Source organism: Chlamydotis macqueenii, chromosome 1 (genome assembly GCF_036417535.1).
Source record: "Chlamydotis macqueenii isolate bChlMac1 chromosome 1, bChlMac1.mat, whole genome shotgun sequence".
NCBI lineage: Eukaryota > Metazoa > Chordata > Aves > Otidiformes > Otididae > Chlamydotis > Chlamydotis macqueenii.
The window spans coordinates 147449611-147470052 of record NC_141556.1 but is presented as its reverse complement, the minus strand read 5'-3'; the positions used below and the strand labels follow the sequence as shown (position 1 = coordinate 147470052).

General features: G+C 37.7%; 1 protein-coding gene across 1 annotated transcript; it reads right to left on the bottom strand.

The window, feature by feature from the left end:
* Window positions 1-3742: 3742 nt before the first annotated feature.
* Window positions 3743-19644, bottom strand: LOC104484661 (interleukin-1 receptor type 1-like). Its single transcript, XM_086769571.1, is given in 12 exon segments — window positions 3743-4210; window positions 4212-4540; window positions 5046-5207; window positions 6615-6758; window positions 7049-7197; window positions 9329-9449; window positions 10025-10090; window positions 12049-12211; window positions 13029-13215; window positions 13525-13768; window positions 16815-16884; window positions 19555-19644. Coding segments are annotated over 12 exon segments (1746 nt in total). The 5' UTR covers window positions 19603-19644; the 3' UTR covers window positions 3743-4147.
* Between the last annotated feature and the right edge of the window lie 798 nt (window positions 19645-20442).

Below are 20442 nucleotides of genomic sequence, written 5' to 3'. Positions count from 1 at the left end.
AAGCACTCCCCTGATACATATTGCTGGTGAGATGAGGGAAAGAGAGAACATGGATTTTAATAATTGCCAACAAAAATAAAGCAAATCAGGGAAACTGCTCAGTGGAAAAAAAAATCTAATTAGACAGTGTTCAAAATTCCCCTTCTACTACAGCCACTGCTGTGCTCAAAAAAAAAATTCAGGGCAAGATTAAATGAGTGGCTAGGGGCAAAAACAAACCAGAAAAATAATTTACACATCTATATCACCTGATCTGGAGCAGCAATTCAAAAACAACCTTTCTGGAGCAAAATAATTCACCTTAATGACTTGGTGAGCTTTTTGCCTTTCTTCAGGGTGAAATACCAACTCCTGATAGTCACTATCACTGCCAAGCAAAGCTCTGGCTCCAGCAGTAATGCCACAGTGATTTGCATGGTTTCTTGAAGGAAGTCACACAAGCTGTACCTTTTAACTGTGCCCCCTGGTGCCCAGAGGATATCAGACTCCTTTTTCCAGTCCATTTCAACATGAGAAGAAGTCTTTGAGTGGGCTGAAGACACAAGTGGTTTGTACTACTTTCTAGCTCATTTTTATTGATTAGTGTTCAGTTTGTCTCAACAAACGCATCAAGTCCTGGTTAATATTACCCCATATAAAAAAGAACAAGCACACACGTCAAGGGGTGTATTTTGCCTTTACTCTCCTGCTGCCTACATTAGAAGCAGGGAAATAGTGAGTGTAGGGATGAGAGGAGAACATTTTATTGCTCCTGTGTTCATGTGTTGTAGCATCTACGACTAAACCAGAGACCTGTGAGTACTCTGGAGTAAAGATGTTAGCCACTGATTTTACTTACGTGTATTCTGAAGCTCTACAATATAATACACCCTTAATATTTCTAGGAAAGAAAAAGTCTCTCCTTAGCCCAGATTTTATAAACATGAACTGTATTCTGTCTGCTTCATCGTCAAGTTTACTGCGGCTATGGAAGCAGGTAGAGTAGTTAAACTACCATAGCCTCTAAACAAAAACCAGAACGGGTTTTCCCCTCTAGCAGAAGCTCAAGGCAACAAGGTAAAGGGGAAATGTGAAATCACCTTTGTGCTCTTCTGCCTTCTAGGATAAAATATAGAGTTAAATTAAAAGGAAAAAAAAAAAGAAAAAAATCTGGGGCCATCGCATAAGCTCCACCAGGCTGTTACAACTCGTTCTGGGTTTGGGCTCAGAGCACATGCTCTTCCCCATCACGTAAGCCTCTCTCCATGAATTCATACAGTCAGAGATGTGTACATTAAAACATTAAACAGGCCACATCTCGGCACTAGCTGACATAAAGGTAAGAAAGTGGGATATGGGAGGAAAATTATGAAAGGAGGGAAATCTCCCAGAAGAAACTAGCCTCACAGTATGGATGGAAAGACATGGTGGAATTAGAAAATTTTACACCAGTTAAACGCAAGGCAAGAAAGGGAAGGGGCAATCTGGAGTGCCAAATAAATTGCCAAGAACAAGCCAACAGAAGAAATACTATATAGTTATGGTTGAAAAGTAAAAAATGGTGCAGAGAATGCTTTCAATGTATCTTACACCACATACCATTCAGACTGTTTGTCAGCATAGACAGACAATAAACTGAAATATATCTACCACATTGTGGTGAAGAAATACTTTTTCATGGATTGCTTTGCATCTGTCTCTTCTTTCTGAAGCTACTAAGTTTCCAGAAGCAGACCTCTAGCCAACCAATCATTTCTGAAGCTGGTTTTGTTTTGCTGAGCAATCAGCACATCGGTCTTTATGGGATTTCTTTTATTGTACCACAAAAAAAAAAAAAAAGCGTGTTTTCCTATGTGACTTTCAAAAAAAATTCCAAGGGGAGAAAAAAGACAAAATTCAGCTTAAAAATAAAGTCCCATGATAAAAGGATAAGCCACTTGGTGTCATGCTACGTTCAAGCAGTTAGCAAACGGTTAACCGCAGTAACTGAAATCTTTCTCCCACACTTATTTTCACACAAGAAAACTAAAATGCCTAAATAATCATACTAAATGTTGTTGTTTAAAAATAAAGTATCAGGTAGATAAATGCTGACTCACACTCATCTGTCTTCACTTAAGAGTCTTTAGGAGTCTCATTTAGTGGGAAAATGCTTGTCTCGAATATGGTAGCAAACCTTTGAAAAGAACTGTGAAAAAAAATTTTAAAATGGCCATAAATCATAATGTCACATTCACAGAAGAAACAAAAAATACCAACACAACTCCATGCAAATCGATGTACTTATCTGTAATACTGCAAATCCTAGTCAGTGGTATTTTTTTTTTTATTTCAAAGCATATGAAATTAAGAAGCTGAAAAAAAAAATTACCACAGTTTCAGTATATTTTCTTTACTATTTCTCTCATTCTACATGGAAATAAGAGGGTTCTGTTTTTAAACGCAAGTGAATAAAAGAATCTTTGAAGGGAAGTATAGTTTTCAACAATTTCTGAGCAAGTCTAAGTCTAAACACAATATAAAAATTTGACAACAATTATTATCTAAACTCTCTAGGTTCCTAAATTTATTTTTCAAAGGTTCCAGCCTAAACATTATGCATTTCCAAAGAAGACTGATTTAACCTCTACTAAAACAATAGTACCTCATCTGATGGATCTATGCTGTTCTCAGTTTTCATGGCGAGATCTCAGAAGTCTCTAGTCAACAGAGCCTGTGGAAAATTACACAGCTGTGAACTCCATAGCCAGGAGAATGAGACACCGCTCATAAGGAGTATTGTTAGATCTTCTCAAAGAAAAAAGTACCATGAAAAGCTATTGCAATTATTTCACTTTAACATATGTTCCACTCCTGGACCTTGCTTTCTCTCCCATCAATACAGCCCAACGAAGGGTATATTCTGCAGCATACACGCTTCTGAGAACCAGCTGAAAGGAGTTAAGTGACAGATGCTATTCTGGCAACAAAGATAATGTAAGAACCTACTTAACTTCATAAAACAACAACAAAAAAAAAGCAAGTAGAATTAATATTTGCATTCAGATGATGCTCTTCAAGGCTGGAGCATGACAAAAACTCCTGCCACTCCAGACCACCTTGAAAAGGAAGCAGTATGTCGTTTTCTCATGGTGATGCACAGAGAATAATTGACTGGGATCCAGAAATACCAAGCTACTCCCAGGCAGGTTCATGTAGCCACATGCCTCTAATTTCTTCTTTCACAAGTAGACAAGGTATTGTTTCTTGACATCAGCACTTGGTCATGTTTCAGAACTGGTCATTTTCCACTCTCTCCAGGATATCCAGCCCAAGCATGATCTTTTGATAGATTCTCAGTGAATTTCTGTGCTTATAGTTAGCACGGTTGAGACATGGAATGAGAACATCTGGTTTCCAGAGTAGTAGCACAGTTTAGAAAGCTTCCAGTTTGCAAGAAATCTTAAATATTTTCCATTTCCTGACCATTTCAAGAGACCAAGTTTAGAAACACTCCATAGACCAGATCTCACAGAACTATTCAACAAATGTCTAAAAAGCCATGGATTCCATTCCATTTGCTGAACACATTTGGTGCCAACTGTTCAGCAAACACATTTAGTGTTATGAAGAATTTTAAATGTACCTGCTATGTCATGTATTTCCCCAACCCCTTCAAGAAGCAAGGACAAGATGTTGCTCAGGAGGGGACCCCAAAGCTTGCACGGTGCAGATTATTGCAGACTTCCTCATTGGAAGTCAGACAATCACAGAGAGGCAAAAAGAAGAGGAACAGAATGACTAGGAAAATGCTGGTGACAGAAACAGATTTTTTAATTTATCAACTGTAGTTTCAATTTTTTTTTAAAAATGTACTTCACAGCTGCTTCTTCAGTGAATATGAAATCTATATAGACCATGACTATTTAATAGTCTACCACCATCAGCAACATTTACTTTTCATATCTGTGTGAGACTAACACAACAAGTTGTGTCACTATCCAAAACCCAGAACAGAAATAAAGTTGCACAGTTTTTATTTCAGGGTGTAATTTGGGGAAAGGATGAGTAGTTTTTACTCCTTGAAGAAAACATTTACTTTGTAATGTAAAGAATTTGTGTTAAAAAAAAAAAAACAACACAACACATTTCAGAATTACCTTCTCAGTATTATTTTAATAAGTACATCTTATCTTTCCTTTGCTGCAGAATTGTTCAAAGTTAGGGGCAACAAATACACTTCAGAATAAGATACTTTTTTTCCTGGATGGCATTTGATAGCGCACGTTTTTCCAGAATCTTGTATTTGCTGAACAAGATTTCTCTGAGAAGTCCCCTTTCCATTGGATAGCTCCATGTTTTTGCTTAATGTATTTGATTGACTCTGGCATGCTTGTATAGTCCTGTATTTCATCCATTTCTATAAGAATCACTTGAATCCCATCACGGATGAGAGCATTATACATAGCTAGTTGTTGTTCAGAGGTGTCTTCTAACAGGCAGCAACTAGATATTTCTGATCCCAAAATGATCATCAGTCTTCTACTTTGCTTAAGCGTTTCATCAGCAACACTGACCACCGCTGTAAGTAATGAAGGAACAATCAAAGCTTGCATAGAAACTTTAAAACTGATGTAAAATATTTCTTAATTTTAGAATTGCATATATATATGGAGCAGTGGCTAGCTCAGAGGACTAGTAGGTTTAAGATCTCCCAACTGTCACTCATGATTCCTGATCCATTGCATGAAATTCCTCATAAAAATTGTTTTCTTCAGTCCCCAGGAGCAGATATCATTCAAAGAACATCAACAATATTATTAATGCTGCTGAATCCTCATTTCTTCATCACTAAAAAGAAAGTGCAGACCCTCATAATATCAGAAAAGAATTTTTCTTAAGAAACAAAAAAAAATTTCTAATAAAAAAATAATTCTATTGGATAAATTGACAAATTACCTATTAAAAATAAACAAATACATTTCTATGTAAAACCACTAGGTGATTTTTAATTGTATATGTAATTTGCTAACCCAAGAACAATATGTTAAAAGACAACCCTATTAACTCCACTAATTAAAGCATACCTTCTCCCGGTAAATCATCCCTTCCTAATATAAAGAGATTGTATCCACACTGTTGTTCTAAAACATCAGGGAGTATTCTATGAACAAAAGTTTCCAGACGACTGAAGCTTCTGCCTCCACTGCTTCTTGTGGGCAGGACATATGCATCATAGATTTTCCCATCTAAAACAAATACAAATGTTTGTATTTAAAAAAAATTAAAACCAGCAACATGTCTTTATTGCAAGGTTTCATTTCAGACCACTTAAAAATAGCAATGGGGGGCTGATTCACCTGTCTAACAGAATAACATCAAAGCACTAAAACAGTCTACAAATCAAAAGAAAGATGATCAGTCACAGAATCTGATCTCTTTCTCCATCGTGGGGATGGATGTGCCAACAAGTGAGCTGGATGCAGGACCTGGGACCTCCAGGAAGGAGCCCCCAATCTCAGAGGTGCCAGGACACTAAGAAAGCATCCTCTTGCAGAACTTTCTTTACCACCTCTCCTGAAACAAACTCAACAGCAGTTATCTCCATGTCTGACTAACCACAAGAGAGGGTGGAAAATGGCAATTCTTTCTTGTAATAATTCTGTGAGGGAAAGGCAGGTAGAAGAAAAGGCCAGAAGGCAGCTGAGGTTTTGAGAGTTAAAATTGTATAATAAACAGGAATTAAGAAACCAAACCAAAATCATATTTAACTCAACAGGTTAAGTCTAGTTCAATAAGCTCCAAAACATAAGTTTCTTTGATTTTTTTTTTTCTCATTAGAACTCTATTAAAGTGTTCTGGGAAAACTGGACTTTTAACCAGAAGCTGAAATTACTTTTCTGTGAAAACATTTAGAACGGCCATGAGTAAATGTTAACTATCTCAAGGCACATAATCCATTTATTTTCAAGTTATGGGGAACTTCAGACAGCCTAATTCTGAGAGCTGCCACACAAAGTATCTATAATGTTCCTCTTAACGCCAATTTTTTCACAGCTGTCCAATGTATTCATCTACACCACAGCAATAAAAACACATAAGAAGAATCACAGAATAGAGAACTAGTAGCATTTTTTCTCTTTGGCATGTAACCCTCACAAAAAAAAAAAAAACAAAACAAACAATCAACAAAATTATCTCTGAGACAATGAGAGTCCAATCTTCGATATAAATATTTAATGCTTGTCTTTAAACAGCTAGCTTACAGGATGTAGCTCTGCTGACACCTATTGATCATCATCAGAGTGACCATAAACCTACATGTAAAGAAACTACTTTGTAGAAAAGCAAAAAGCAGCATGCTAATTTGGGAAAAATCTGGAGATTTTTTGTCCTATCTCACCATGACTGCCTTCAATATTATGCAGTGTTTACTGCCTCGGCTATGATTATATATTTTACTGAATATGACATATTTTTTACATATGACTGAAAAAAAATCCCCCCCCAAAAATGTCTGTGTGTACCTGAAAATTCCTCAAAGCAATTCCACATACGTTTTACTAAATAATCACATTATTGCTTAGAAGTAATGGCAAGTGGAAAAAAAAATCAATAGGCTAGTTCCACTAATATACCTGGTCACACTCACATACCTTCCTTACTTGCAAAGGTACAAACAGAGTTACGGTACCAAAGCACCAAGTCAATCTTGAAAATCTTGTAGATTATTAAAGTAGTAAATGTTAAAATTAACGAAGAGACAATCCCTCCAGTCAGCCATCTTTGTATACCAGGAACTGCACAAAAATATAAGAAGATTTTTTTTAAATGCTGAATTTGTCCAAATCTGATCTTTTACACAAATTTAATACAAATTTGAGTATTATATTTTTCATTTCCATCTACCTATTATTTTAATAATGATAAATATAATACTACAGTGAGTCCTCCTCTATGTACATCCATACATACAGCAAACTGTAATCCATCTGTCTTCTATCAACATGATACACAAGCATTTGGTATCAAAACCCCTTCTGGGGAAGTCAAGCCAAACACGAGCCTCAAAAATAACAGTATTTCTTACCTCTGCGTTTTAATATAATATAGGATGCAACCTGCCCAAAGGGATTTGAAGCTTGACAGACAAACGGTTGTTCATAATCTTCACTATTCACTTCTGAAATTATTAGCTTCACAGAATGCATGGGGCGTCCATCGTAAGAAGTCTCCTCCCTATCCAAAAGGCAACAAACAGAGCCATAAAACCATAGCCCTTTCTGGAATGGCTTAATTGTTAACAGCTACAGCACAACAACGGTTGTTTCCATCTGCAAATGTCAACCACACTGCAGAACAGACAAGCAATTGCATCATATGAAGGAAAAACAAACAACCATCTGGTCTCTTATTGACATTTAGCATAGGCGCTGGAAACTATCAAGACGTTAACTTGTCTGGAGCTGTGTTTCCCCAAAGGATATAAGGTTTCTGTAGGCTAAACTGCAAAAATATACCTTACCAACCAAACCAAACCCTCGTTACAGGCTTCCCAGCGCCTGTAAGAGTAGGTGGAGAGCCTCAGTGCGTGGTGAAAGAGAAATTCCACAATGTGAGATGACAAAGCAAGAGGCCCCGGTACAAGGGCGTCATCTTGCGGTGAGCAGCTGTGGGACAGGGAAGACATCAAAGGTGGTAACCCGCAGCAGATAGCACCAACTCACAGTGTGATTCCAGCTGCAGGGAGTGGAGCCTAAAATGCTGCTTCACTCCATGGATCAGAACAGACTTGTAACAGCTTAAGTGTCAGGATGCACCATTAAGAGACACAGGTTATCTCCCATACATTGTTCAAGGGCACAAAAATGCACAAAAACGCTCATTGTGCTGCATATTCAGTTAGTCATGTGTACCGTGATGTGTGAACTAAACAACTTTTTAACCACCAGCAAATTGAGGGGTATCACTGCCTTGTTAACAGTAGATCTCAAATGTAAAATGAACTAACTAGACTACTTAGCCAAACACTATTATCTCCTGAAAATATATTCTGGTTACCATTTAAAATGCAAGACAAAAGCTTGAAATAGATCACAAAGGGCATGCATAGGACCATACAAATCACTTTCTGAGCAAAAAGTTACAGTAACACTGTAACAAGGAATGAATGAATCAATAACACTAATGCAAATGACTAATGGTTGCAAAGACAAGCATTTAAGTGCTAGGAAGTAAGAAAAAAAATAACATTGCTTTTATGATATCAATTCAGTGATCATGTGCCTCTGCATTATGGCCAAATTTATGGTATTACAATTCTTTATGACAGTGAAATATATTACTTTTATACAGGGTTTTCTCTTGGTGAGCACTCAAAGAATTCAGCATTTTATTTTCCTCCCTTTGTTTTATGATGAGGACTTGTTTCTCACAACTACATTCTTACTTTGAAGAAATCATTCTCATTTCTTCATCAGTTTCTCACTCATAGATAGTGCCTGAGAATTTACAAAATTTACGTTTTTTCTTCACAGCAGCACCATGAGATGAGGGCTGACAAAAAACCTGTCAATTTTTTGTTCCCAACCTGTCATATCTAAGAAACGTGCAGATTGCTTTGTGCTCCAATTTTAGTTGCCTTTTAAGTCAGGTCTAATTCCTTCTCTCCTGACTCCATCTAACCTGCTTTTCACCCTCACCTTATCTCCCAGTTACCCTTCTCATGCTTTACTCAGTCCAAGTCCATTTTCCTCCCAAACCCCAACTCGTCACTAGAAATCTGTCTCTCTTTTCTCCTTTCATCCCACTAAGCTTCAGTATAAATGTCCTCAACAAAATCTTCCATTAGCTCTTCAGCTGATCTCAGTTACACTTCTTCCACTCAAGGCTCTTAAGCCTGGAAGTCTCAATTTGTCCTGTAAAGCACAGGTTTGACCTCCTGCAGCCTTTCAGAGAGGCAGATGTGAAGGGAAAGGAGAATACAGAAGAAAGAGATAGTCTAAAGATCACATGCCCAGACATGCCTGATGCAACTGAAAGAGGTCTCTGACAGGCCAGAGCCTGCTCAATAGAAACTGTATTACAATTATGAGACTGTAAGTCTACGAAACACCTTTTTCCCAAGGTTCAAAATTAAGACAGGTTTTTACAATGACCAAAAAGTGCACAATCATATGTGAAGTCCATGTGCCTACTAAGTTTCTACTTCAAAGCAGAAAATGGATTGGAAGAGGCAAGTATTAAAGTTTTTTTAAAAAAGAAAGCTATTTCAGCAAGTGAAAAATATGGCTAAATATTTTAATGTCAAAGCAAGAAAGTTCCACTTCGTTTGCTAACAGGGTATTTTCTAATCTGAAAATATACTTACTTATAAGGACTTGCAAAAATTCTGCTCATAAAAAATACATCAATAGACACACCGTTGCCTGTCCAAAACACCTCATACCCATCAGCACCTGTTGTATTGCAATCCACCGTAACCTGTGAGCCTATAAAATTGTGTTACAAAGTGAAAAGTTAATTTCCATACTCTAATTAAAGTCTACACAATTCTGTTGACAGATTCCCACACAGACTAGCTAGGGATGGTCCCACACCCTTTCAGAAAAGCTACTCTAACAGGAGGTCTATATACTCAGCAATCTGGAGGTTCAGAAACAGACTGGTAGAATGGAAGAGGCTAAGATCAGGAACAAGATGCCTCTCTCTTGGGCATCGCTTTCCCTTCAGTTTCAAAGATGGATCTGTTCTTAGAATCTCTTCCAGAGTGATGGAAAACAACAGATGTGACAGAGAATCACTGGAGTTTCCTATCATTTTCTTCACATCTGAGAAATTTCCATACAGGTTTCCAACGACTTTGGAAGCAACATGCCTTGTCTCTTTCCCTCTCACCCCCAAACACTCCTTCTTCAGGAGATCAACACAGAAAAACTGAGCTGGTCATTGAACTAGTTTTTGTCAAAAAACAAATGAAAAAAAACCCCACAGAATAAGGAGCTCTGAAGGTATAAATTTTCACTAGGACTCAAAATCATATTTTATTATAGAGAAAACTACTTACCAAGTTCCACTTCAATGGAATTGTTTCTTGGATAAGATATTTCTGGGGGCTTTTTTGGTGGGCTCACTAATCAAAAGAAAGAAAGTTCTTTTCAGAAAACCTGGGGCAGCTGTAGCCTGTTCTATGCTCTGTAGCCCAAGTACAACCTAAAAACCCCCTGTCCTGTGGCCAAGGTTTTCAGCAATTTTGTAGCAGATATCACTCAATACTGAAAGTACCGTATCTCAGGTAGTCGTTACTTCTGACTTGAAGCTATGCTGTTCTTTACTCCACCTCTTCCAAAATATAGTGCCACAAATCTCCACATGCTCATGGTAGCCTGGCTGTTCCATGGCATAAAAATCATGTAATATTGCATCCATAGGTGCTGAGAAGGGTATGGATAAATATCTACAGTATTATCCCTCTACAATCTGGACACCCTGTCACCCAGCACCCCACAGATACAAACTGAAGCCAAATACTTAGAAATGCAACTCATCAATTTTAGACTTTCACTATTATAAAGGGGAAATTTAATTTCTGTACTCTAGTTAAAGGCCTTACAATTCTTCCCTCAGCACTGTCCACAAGAAAGTACAACACCAGCGGTCCCTTTTAGATGTTTACATTAGGACTAGGTACATGACACTCTGGAAAGCTTATTTCTCTCTACAGGCTACAAAGGGAGAATAATCAACAGGCGGAGATCTAGACATCTGCATTAAAAATGTCTCAGTATGGCTAAATGAATTCCAGCTTGGAGGGTCCCTCACTGAACACACATACAATTTCCAGCAGTCTCAGGCAGCCGTAGGATGTCTTAGAACATTTCCTATCAGATATTCAAAGTTCAAGGCAATTTCTCCAAGAGCACAAATTAACAAAAAGAAATCATAAAGCATCCCTCTTGAGCCCCCTAGCAAGCACCCAGGATTGCTCCATATATATCCTTCCACTTCTGAAAACTGGGCCTGCACTATTGTTTGGACCCCAAATCACCCATTTTGGTATAGACTTGCTCAGCTGGAGACTTTAAAAACAAATGAGCTGCCTTCAGTCATTTATGGCAAAGGACTGACATGATTTTGCTTCTACTGAATAGTGAGAACTGAAATTACAGTGAGAGAAGTCCTAGGGACAGATTTTTAAGACCGGAACGATCATTTCATCTGAACTGACCTTATGTTCCTCATATTTTGTTTATCCACACAATATACATATGACATTATGAATATGATACATATTCATATCATATACATACATACATATGCATGCATACATATACACACAAACAGAACACGCAAGCACAAAAAGACATCATTAAATAGTAACACAGTCTATTATTAAACCTGAAAATGCCTTTCATCAGCTGGAATGAAAAACAGTATTTTCACTTCATCCCTTGACAGAGCACAGCCTTTTCAGTAATCTAATATCAATCTCATAATGCTGTGCTAGCAAAGGAGTTTGCATTTTACAGCTAGGTCTTTTTTTTTTTTTTTGTCGTTGTGCTGCTGGCCCCCCAGCATAAATCAGGGTCTACTGAGCTAGACACACAGTATCAGAGATCAGCAGTTCTTGTGCTGAGGAGTTTATAACCAAAAACGGGGGACAAAGCTTTGAAGGAGACAGACAGGACACACAGAGTCAAGACACTGCTACAATTTGGCCTGGTTTAATTTGTTGTTCTTGCAGCAAGAGGCTCCTGTAAAAGAGAAGCAATATGGGCAGGATAGAGGATGCAGCTACAGCAGAAAGTATTGTGTCTACTAAGCCTTACAGGGCACCTGTGTAGGGACCTTGGCAGCTGGTCTCGTCAGCAAAGCTTTGACATACTGCGACTTTGAACAGGGTAACCAATCTTCAACACAATGGCAACAACAGACAAAAACACATAAACTCTCAGTCAACATTTCTTTCCCTCATATTTAGGTGAAAACTAGTAGCCCTAAGCATGCCTATCCACAAATCGGGTCTTTTAGCTTTAGTCCTTAGAAACTCGGACAAAAAATTGGAGCCACTGTTACAAACACACTACTTACCTTCTACAATCAGACTGATGTCTCGTGAAATGTTATATTGTTTTCCATTGTAGGTATATGTTGTTTCACATGTATAGTTCCCTTGATCATGTACAGTCACGTTGGAAATTATAAGATCACGGTTTGAGAAGGCAAACCTTTTCCCTTCCAGCATCTGGCAGTCCTAAACATGTGTAGAGAACTCTGTTAATTCATACCGCTTTCTCTTTGCAAGGTTTGTCTCTCTTTAATGCAATCTGAACTTTCAGAGGACCGCAGCATAAGGATAAGCCTTGCAGAGGCTCAGAAAGAGTGAGGGGGGTGGAATAAAAAGCAAAACATACTTCATTTTGGCTCTGAGTTTTTAATTCAAAGATACTCCAGTTTATTTCCTATAGAAAACAATTTTCGATTTTAGAGAAATAAAAATGTGAAATGCAAGTGTCAGGATTTGTTAAAGGACTCATTAATGAAGAACCAATCAATAATTAGACTTAATTTTTTTAAGTATTTAAATATTCTTGGTACCATATGGACTGCATGGGCATGAGGCAGGAATGCTGCAGAAGGCAGTACATTCTTGTAACAGAAAGAGCCTTTAAATAAGCATGAACAATATGAAATTGAATTTATTTAATGGAACAATATTGAGGACGTAATGGGTACGCCATCTCTCACAAATGAAATACTAAATCTGTTTCTGCACAAGAAGAAATGCACAACAGTGTGTTTTCCTAGGAGGTAAAAAGATGCCACCTGGTGAATCCGTGGGTCAAAGTCTCTCCTACATCTAAGCTGAATTTCTACCCTTTAATAAAAAAAAAAAAACCTGTACATACCTTTAAAAGATAAAGTCTTAATCCTTCCTCAATTTGTTTTAAAAGCATTTTTCTCGCAATTACAATAAATCTTTCATTTGTCTCCTACAATTCACAAACATCAGTGATTTATATTTTAAATAGTGGGCAGTTATAAGACACTAGAAAATATAGCGTCCTCACCTTATACCAATGAACAGGTTGAATATTCTTTTCATTCCTGAAATAATCTAAGTGTGGACACACAACCTTTGCAGATGATGATGTGAATATTACCTCCTCTACAGCAAATTTTTCATTTAAGCATAAACCATCAATCCTCTCAAAAACTGTTACTTTTGTAGACATATTCCTGTAGCTTGTCAAATTCCTGCAATTAACATAACATAATTAAATTAATCTAATTGGCATATTTTCCCACTTGAAAATATATGATATTTTTCTGGAGAAGAAAGAGAGGGTGAGAAGTTTATAGTTTCTCTACTAGATTTACTTTTGCCGACTAGGAAAAAAACCCTAAACCTAGTCCTACTTTCCCCAACATAAAGCTAGTTTTTGTGAATGCACTCTCCCTTCTTCATTAGTTTTTCTCTTAACCCAGAAATTCTACTTGCTTTCTAAAAGTTATTCCCTCTGCAACTCATTTCTGTAGCAACGTAATTTTTTTTTTTACTTTCACCTTATGACACATTCATAATCTCCAGAATCTTCTAACATTGCAGGGAGAAACCAAATTAAGTTCTTCTGATGATGAATTCTAGAAAGTTTGTCTCTAGGCACAGCTGTCTGGTTACCAACTTTATACCATGTTATGTTGTAGTCTCCACTTTTCAAGCTTTTTTCCACTGAACATTTAATAGCAAGAGGCTGCCCAACAGGCACAAGACTTTGCCTCAACATCACATCATAGGCGTCACATTTCTCTAAAGGAAAAAGATAAACATTAAAGAAAACCTCGAACACTGTAAAAAGGATATACTGAACTCATTTCTTGATTACATTTACAAAGTTCATTGGAGGTTCCACCTCCATTCTTAAGTCATCTACTAAAAACACAATTATAATCCCTTGAGTACTACTCAGTGATATACAGATATAGTTACGCCACTGAAATAAAATGCAGTTTTTTGAATGCAAACTTTACACTCAACAGAATCTCTTAATTTGCAGTACTGTCATATGTACATTTTACTCCAGATGCAAATTACTAGAGTACTTTTATTTCTCCAGTCTGTTTCATGTGCATACACACAAGCACACACATGCACACACAAATTTGACTTTCAATGTCTTTATTTGTTAACTTCATTTAACTGTAGTCAAAGTAAGTCTTCAAGACAGAGGATGGTCTTAGTACACAAATGTCCTAAGAGGACACTGAAGTTAAAGTCACTGTTGCATAAACATTAAGTTTGCTATGGAAACTTCAATTCACCTTTCATTTTATGAGCATTTAGAGAGGAATTATTACAAGCACTTGCCAAAGAGCTCATTTTCTTTCCCCTGGACCCAAGGAGATTCACACAGGAAAAGAGGAACACCATGAGATATATATATATTTTTTTACAAAAAAAAAGGCACCAACTCAAAAATGTGACTCTGCTATCCAGAGTCAGTATTCTATTTATCTAAATTCCTCGTTTCGTCAGAAGAACAGTCACACAGAGTCATGCAAGTGTCTGTCTAGCCCAAAACTATCTCTGATAACAACCTGTGGAAAATGTGCAAGAAAAGAGAGCAGGACAGAACAAGCACAGTAATGCTTTGCTTTTGGCCCCTTTCTTTTCTCTCATGTTCTACATTAAAAACTATTCATTGGCTTTTATCATTTCTCTGGGTATCATGTACTTCTTGCGATGAAAAATGCCAAAGTAAATATTCCCTCATCTGCCTACTCTATAGTATTTACAGTTTTATAGACCTCCATCACATCTTGCCTCAGTCATCTTTTCTTTACCTCAAAGTCCTCATTCATTTAATGATTTCTCATATGGAAGCCATCCTATATTTGACAACACTGTCACTCATCTCTACCTTTTCTGACACAGTTTTTCTGAGGTGGAATGACCAGAACTGCAGAGCTCAATTGATTCACAGTTACCATGGTTTTACAGAGTAGCTTAATGAAGTTCTCTTTTTTCTGCTCTACTGCCTTCCCAAAAATTCTGTGTTTCTGACCACCACTGATGACAGTGCTAATGCTTCCAGAGAGCATGCAGAGATGTCAAAGTAGGATTTTTCCCAAGTGGTTATTAGTTAACTTAGTGTTCACACCACACACATACAATATACTTGTTTCTGCTAAATGGGTTGGCCCTTCCATGCCCCTACACATCCATTTGATTTTACTTATTGACATTCTACCACTAAACCATTCAATATCGAGATATCCTCTTCACAGTCAGCATCAGTTTAATGCTCTCCATTATTTCCATGGAGCAGGAAAGAATTATAAGACACACACACAACTAAGCAGACAATAGAACTCTCTGCTACTAGGGGGAGGGCACCCAAATAATCACTTTTCCATATGATTACTTAGTCATCAAAAACCAGACTATCCAGTGGACTGGTGAGTCTTGCAGATTGTCCATCCGTGGGCAAAAAAAAATCTAGTCCAAACCCAAACAATTTCCAAATAGCTTGCTAGAAATTCAAAGAATGGAAATTCATGAAGTTTTTCTTTTAACAGTCTGGCGCTGCTGCAAGATTCGAGGTGGAATGGCAAGATTATGACAGCAACTCACTTAACCATTTTAAATGTTTTAAACATGAACTGGATTGTTGGCTGACAGCTCAAGGGCAGAAACAAGTAGTTGCAACCAGGTAGCCTAGCAATTTTACAAAAATCTACATTATATTATTGTCAAGTGGCTGCATTTTCTGACATGAAAAAATGCTAAGAAAACATTCTGTAAAGTTAAAACTACAACTCATTTCATCAGTTTGTGCACCAGAGGGTCATGCTGCCACCCAGAGGGACCTCAACAGGCTGGAGAAGTGGACTGGCAGGAACCTCATGAAGCTCAACAAAGTGAAATGTGAATTCCTGCATTTAGTGAAGAATGACCCCAGGCACCAGCATGCGCTGGAGACCATTCAGCTGGAAAGCAGCTCTACAGAGAAGAACACCGGGATCCTGGTGGACAACAAACTGACCATGAGCTACCAAAGCTCCCTCATGGCAGAGAATGCTAATGGTGTCCTGAGCTGCATTAGGACCTGCCAGCAGGTCAAGGAAGGTGATCCTTCCCCTCTACTCAGCACTGGTGAAGCCAGATCTGGAGTGTTATGGCCAGTTCTGGGCTCCCCATTACAAGAGAGACATAGATTTACTAGAGAAAGTCCAGCACAGGGCCACAAAGATGTTTAAGGGAGTGGAGCATCTCCCACATGAGGAAAGGCTGAAAGAGCAAGGACTGTTCAGTAGAGAAAAGAGAAGGTGGATCTTATCAATGTGTGTAAATACTTGATGGGAGAGAATGAAGAACAAAGAGCCAGACTTTTGGCAGTATTGACCACTGAACAGGATAAGAGGCAATGAGCATAAATTGAAACACAAAAAATTCCATCTGAACTCAAGAAAACATTTTTACTGTGAGGGTGATCAAACACTGGAGCAAGTTGCCCAGAGAGGTCGTAGAGTCTCAATTTGTGGAGATATTCAAACTCCAACTGGACACAGTACTGGGCAGCCTGCTCTAGCTGACCCTGGGGGTGGTCAGGGATGTTAGACTAGACGATCTCAAGAGTTCCCTTCCAACCCAAATGGTTCTGTGATTCTGTGACAAGATAGTACATGAAATATCACATATTATATGTTTTATATGTTCCTACTTTTAAGACTGTTTAAAAGAATCCATTGGCATGCACATAAATTTGACTTTAACAGACATTTTCACAGAAAATTAGTATTACGTGTGTGAAAAAATAAGTTTCAGAACAAGATCTTGCCATCGATAAACTTACCTGCAATAATTAAAGACAGAAATGCTGTTGTAATATTACATGAAAAGAATGTTTTTGTTGTCATGCTTCCCTGCAGAAATGGAAAGAAAACCTTCAATTAGTGGTTTCCAATATAAACTTCTACAAGTTAAAGTCAACATTTGCAACACATAGTTAATATAGGACATGTGAAATGTAGGAATTGTCTTGGGCTTGTTTTGAGCCCGTTAGCTACTTGTTTTAACTGACAGCTCCTAATTATTATACCAGAAGAAGAAAAAAAAAGGAATGAACATTTCCTTTTAGCTTATCAAGTAGCACACTCCTTCCTAGTTCTTGCTTCCCCAAGCCACAGTCTTAGTCTCTCTAACTGTCCCTTAGGTGGAACCTGATTTCATATTTTTTACCACCTTTGCCACCCTCTTCTGAACCATCTCCAGTTATGCTACAGCCTGTTTGAGATGGGGAGGGGAGAAAAGAACTTGCATACAGTCTTCAAAACATAGGTGCACTATAGATTTATAAACTAAAGCAATTATTTTGTTTGTTTGTTTTTCTAATACTTTCCTAATAATTTAAAACAATCTAGTTGTTCTTTGAGTACTACGGAGTATTGACCCGATATTTCCATGGGGCTATGTAGTAAAATCCCAGGATCTCACCACAGAGTGTTAAAAATCAGGTAAACCCAGTCAGCTGCTGAGCACATAATGTTAGGATTTTGCCCATATGTTTTCATTTTAAATTTTCTTTACATGTATCTACAACAAATTTCTTCTGCTATTATTACTCAGTCATTCACTATCATGACATCCTTCTGCCCCTCTTTGCAATTAACATGCTTGTGTTCTAGCCTAAATAGCTTTGTATTGTTAGCAAATTCTGCCACTCCAGAATCTGTTTCCCTCTGTCCAGATCATTAAGAATAAACGCTGAGCAGAAGAGAGTTGTTTGGGACTCCAGTAGTGATCTTTCTCCACCTGAAAAAAATGAGTATTTATCTTCTATCTACTTACTTATACGTGTGAGAATAAATAAATTATGGCACTCTGGCTTCATTGACAGCCTCTGCTGAATGCCTTTTGGAAATTAAGGCAGATTTTATCAACCATGTCTCCTGTGTGTTCACACACACATGTACAATTCCAAGACACCTTCAGTATTTGAAAACTATGACTTCTCTTTACAAAGGTCACTGTTGACTACTTCCCCGCATAATTCATCTTCATTTCCACTGGTTCCATTCTTTAAAGTAGTTTCTACCCAGCTGCCTCCTGCAGATACCAGGCTCACTGGTCTCTATTTTCCTGTCTCTCTTTTGATCACTTGGGGAGGATTAAAAAAAAACATTTATAATTTTCTGATCTTTTGGTCCCAAAGCTGCTCTAAATGAGACATTTGCAGCAAGAGAACACAAGTTGTGGTGCTTTGTTATGGATCATTTTGTTCTGCAACTGCCTTTTACTGACTTTTCAATTTGACACAGATCTTTCCACAGAAGATAAGCCATAAGTAAAGGTAGTGGCACTGAAATCTCTGCTCTTCCAAGATGACCACAAAGGCATTTTTTTTTTCCCTTGTTATGTTCGTATCTTCCCATAGCCCATCCCATAGAGGGCTTTTATACTCGAATGATCTATTGGCTCTCAGGACTGTTTGGCAGGCTTCTTATCCCTAACATGTTTGGAGAAGGATCTATTAGTTGCATGCCTCTGACAAGTTTTTCCTTAACTTGGCCTGCCTTAATGCTTTCTTTCTATTCAGCCTATCCTGGTTTTCACAGCGCTGTGAAAGTACAAATGCAATTATGCAAACTGAAGGATGAACAGCAAAACTCCATCTTGATGTGAGGAATCCTTAGCTGATCACCAATTTCTACAACAATCAAAGATGACACTTCCGGCTGCCGTATCTTACTTCACAAAACTGACTCAGAAGCGTGCCATATATTGAGTCACTCACACTACTTCTTGCAGTGCCTGCTTTCTTCCTTTTTCCCCTTCTCTTCCCTCCTCCCTAATTGCAAATTTCCATTCAAATTACCAGACAGGTCTTTTCCTGCCTAGCTGCAAGAAGAAATGAGTTCCCACAAGAATATCAAGCACAAAAAGAAATACAGAAAACTTTAAAATCACTAGAGGGAGTTTATGCGTGTTTGTACAAGAGCTCTAACTTTCTTCACTAACTGACAGGCAGTAACTCTTAAAATATCCATATATTCTTTAATCTTAAAGAAGATTAAAATATTATAATGGAAATAATCTAAAGAGAAAAAAGGGACTGACTAGATGCTACTTATGACCAGGTATTACGACTTTTCTGAATGACTGTTTTTTCCATAAGCTATGTTCCATTACAGCATTACCTTAATGTACTGTTCTGTCTCACACATGTTCTCTCAAGCAGTTTTTTGTCCCTATCAGTAGATGCAGCAGTAGTATTTTGGCATGTTCTAAAGGAAAGTCTTCCAGAATCCTGCTTCTCTATAAATTAAATGTTTTTTTTTCTATTTAAATTTATAACTTGCCCTTTTGCCAGCATAGAAGACCTGCAAATATACATAGCCCTGTGTAAAACCATATACATAAACTGCTCTGGGGAGACTCCTTCTTGTCTCTGACTTTTCATGATGAAAAAACTTCCATTTTTGTGGAACCCAAGAGCAAAATTAGGCTCTGGTCTGTGCATGCATTCACATAATTCATGATGAAAATAACAAATGTATGACTGCAGAGTCAAGTGCAAATGTTAGATTTCCTACCACATTCCGCCATGATAAACAGCTAAATTTCTCCCTTTTCCCAGCCATTTTGTCCACATCTTGAGCCTGAAATCAACTTGTGGAGCTTTGCCACTCAGGACAGAATTCAGCTGGAGTTATCTTTGCTCAAATTTTCCAGAGGGGGAAAAATTCCATGTATCTGAGGCCATGTTCATAAGGTTTCACCCTGAAAGGAAACATTTGTATCAATTTAAGATTACAAAAGAAAAGTGTCTGAAAGAGGTCTTCAATGATACAGGCAGATAAATTACAATTACAGCATCTATGATAGGACACAGTAAAGCATAATTCTCATTAAAATCTGTCCTTGAAATGGTACAGCCACCTTTTCCTCTGCTCTCCACTCTTTTCAAAGTTGATCTAGTCAATTAAAAAAAAAAATAGCCTCAGAACTTTTAAGAATCACGGCTTTCGCTAATTTTTGCACACTTGTAGCACTTTTTCTTCCAATGTCTTATCCAAAAACATGGATAGATTAAAACATGCAACAGTCCTGTTCTCAGAATTGAGAGAACTGACAGAAAGCCAGAGTATCACACCATCTCTTTTACATAAGCCCATGACCATTTTAAATCATAAAAACATACATATTCATATTACCTTAAACGCTTCTAATAACTGCAGGGTACACCACACCCCTTCTCTTCTTAAGAGAACTTAAATCAAGTGTCTTGCTTTTGACCTAGGAAAAATTATTACAACAAATACATCTATTCCTTCGGTGCTGAGGCACACGGAACTGGGTCAGCCCCCTCGCTGCGGGCAGTCACCGCACAGAGCCGATCTCCACAGCCATTTTTCTGCGAACCGCTGACATCCCTCACCAGGTACGGCGGAGAAAACATTTTCCCATATCCTTCATTTAAA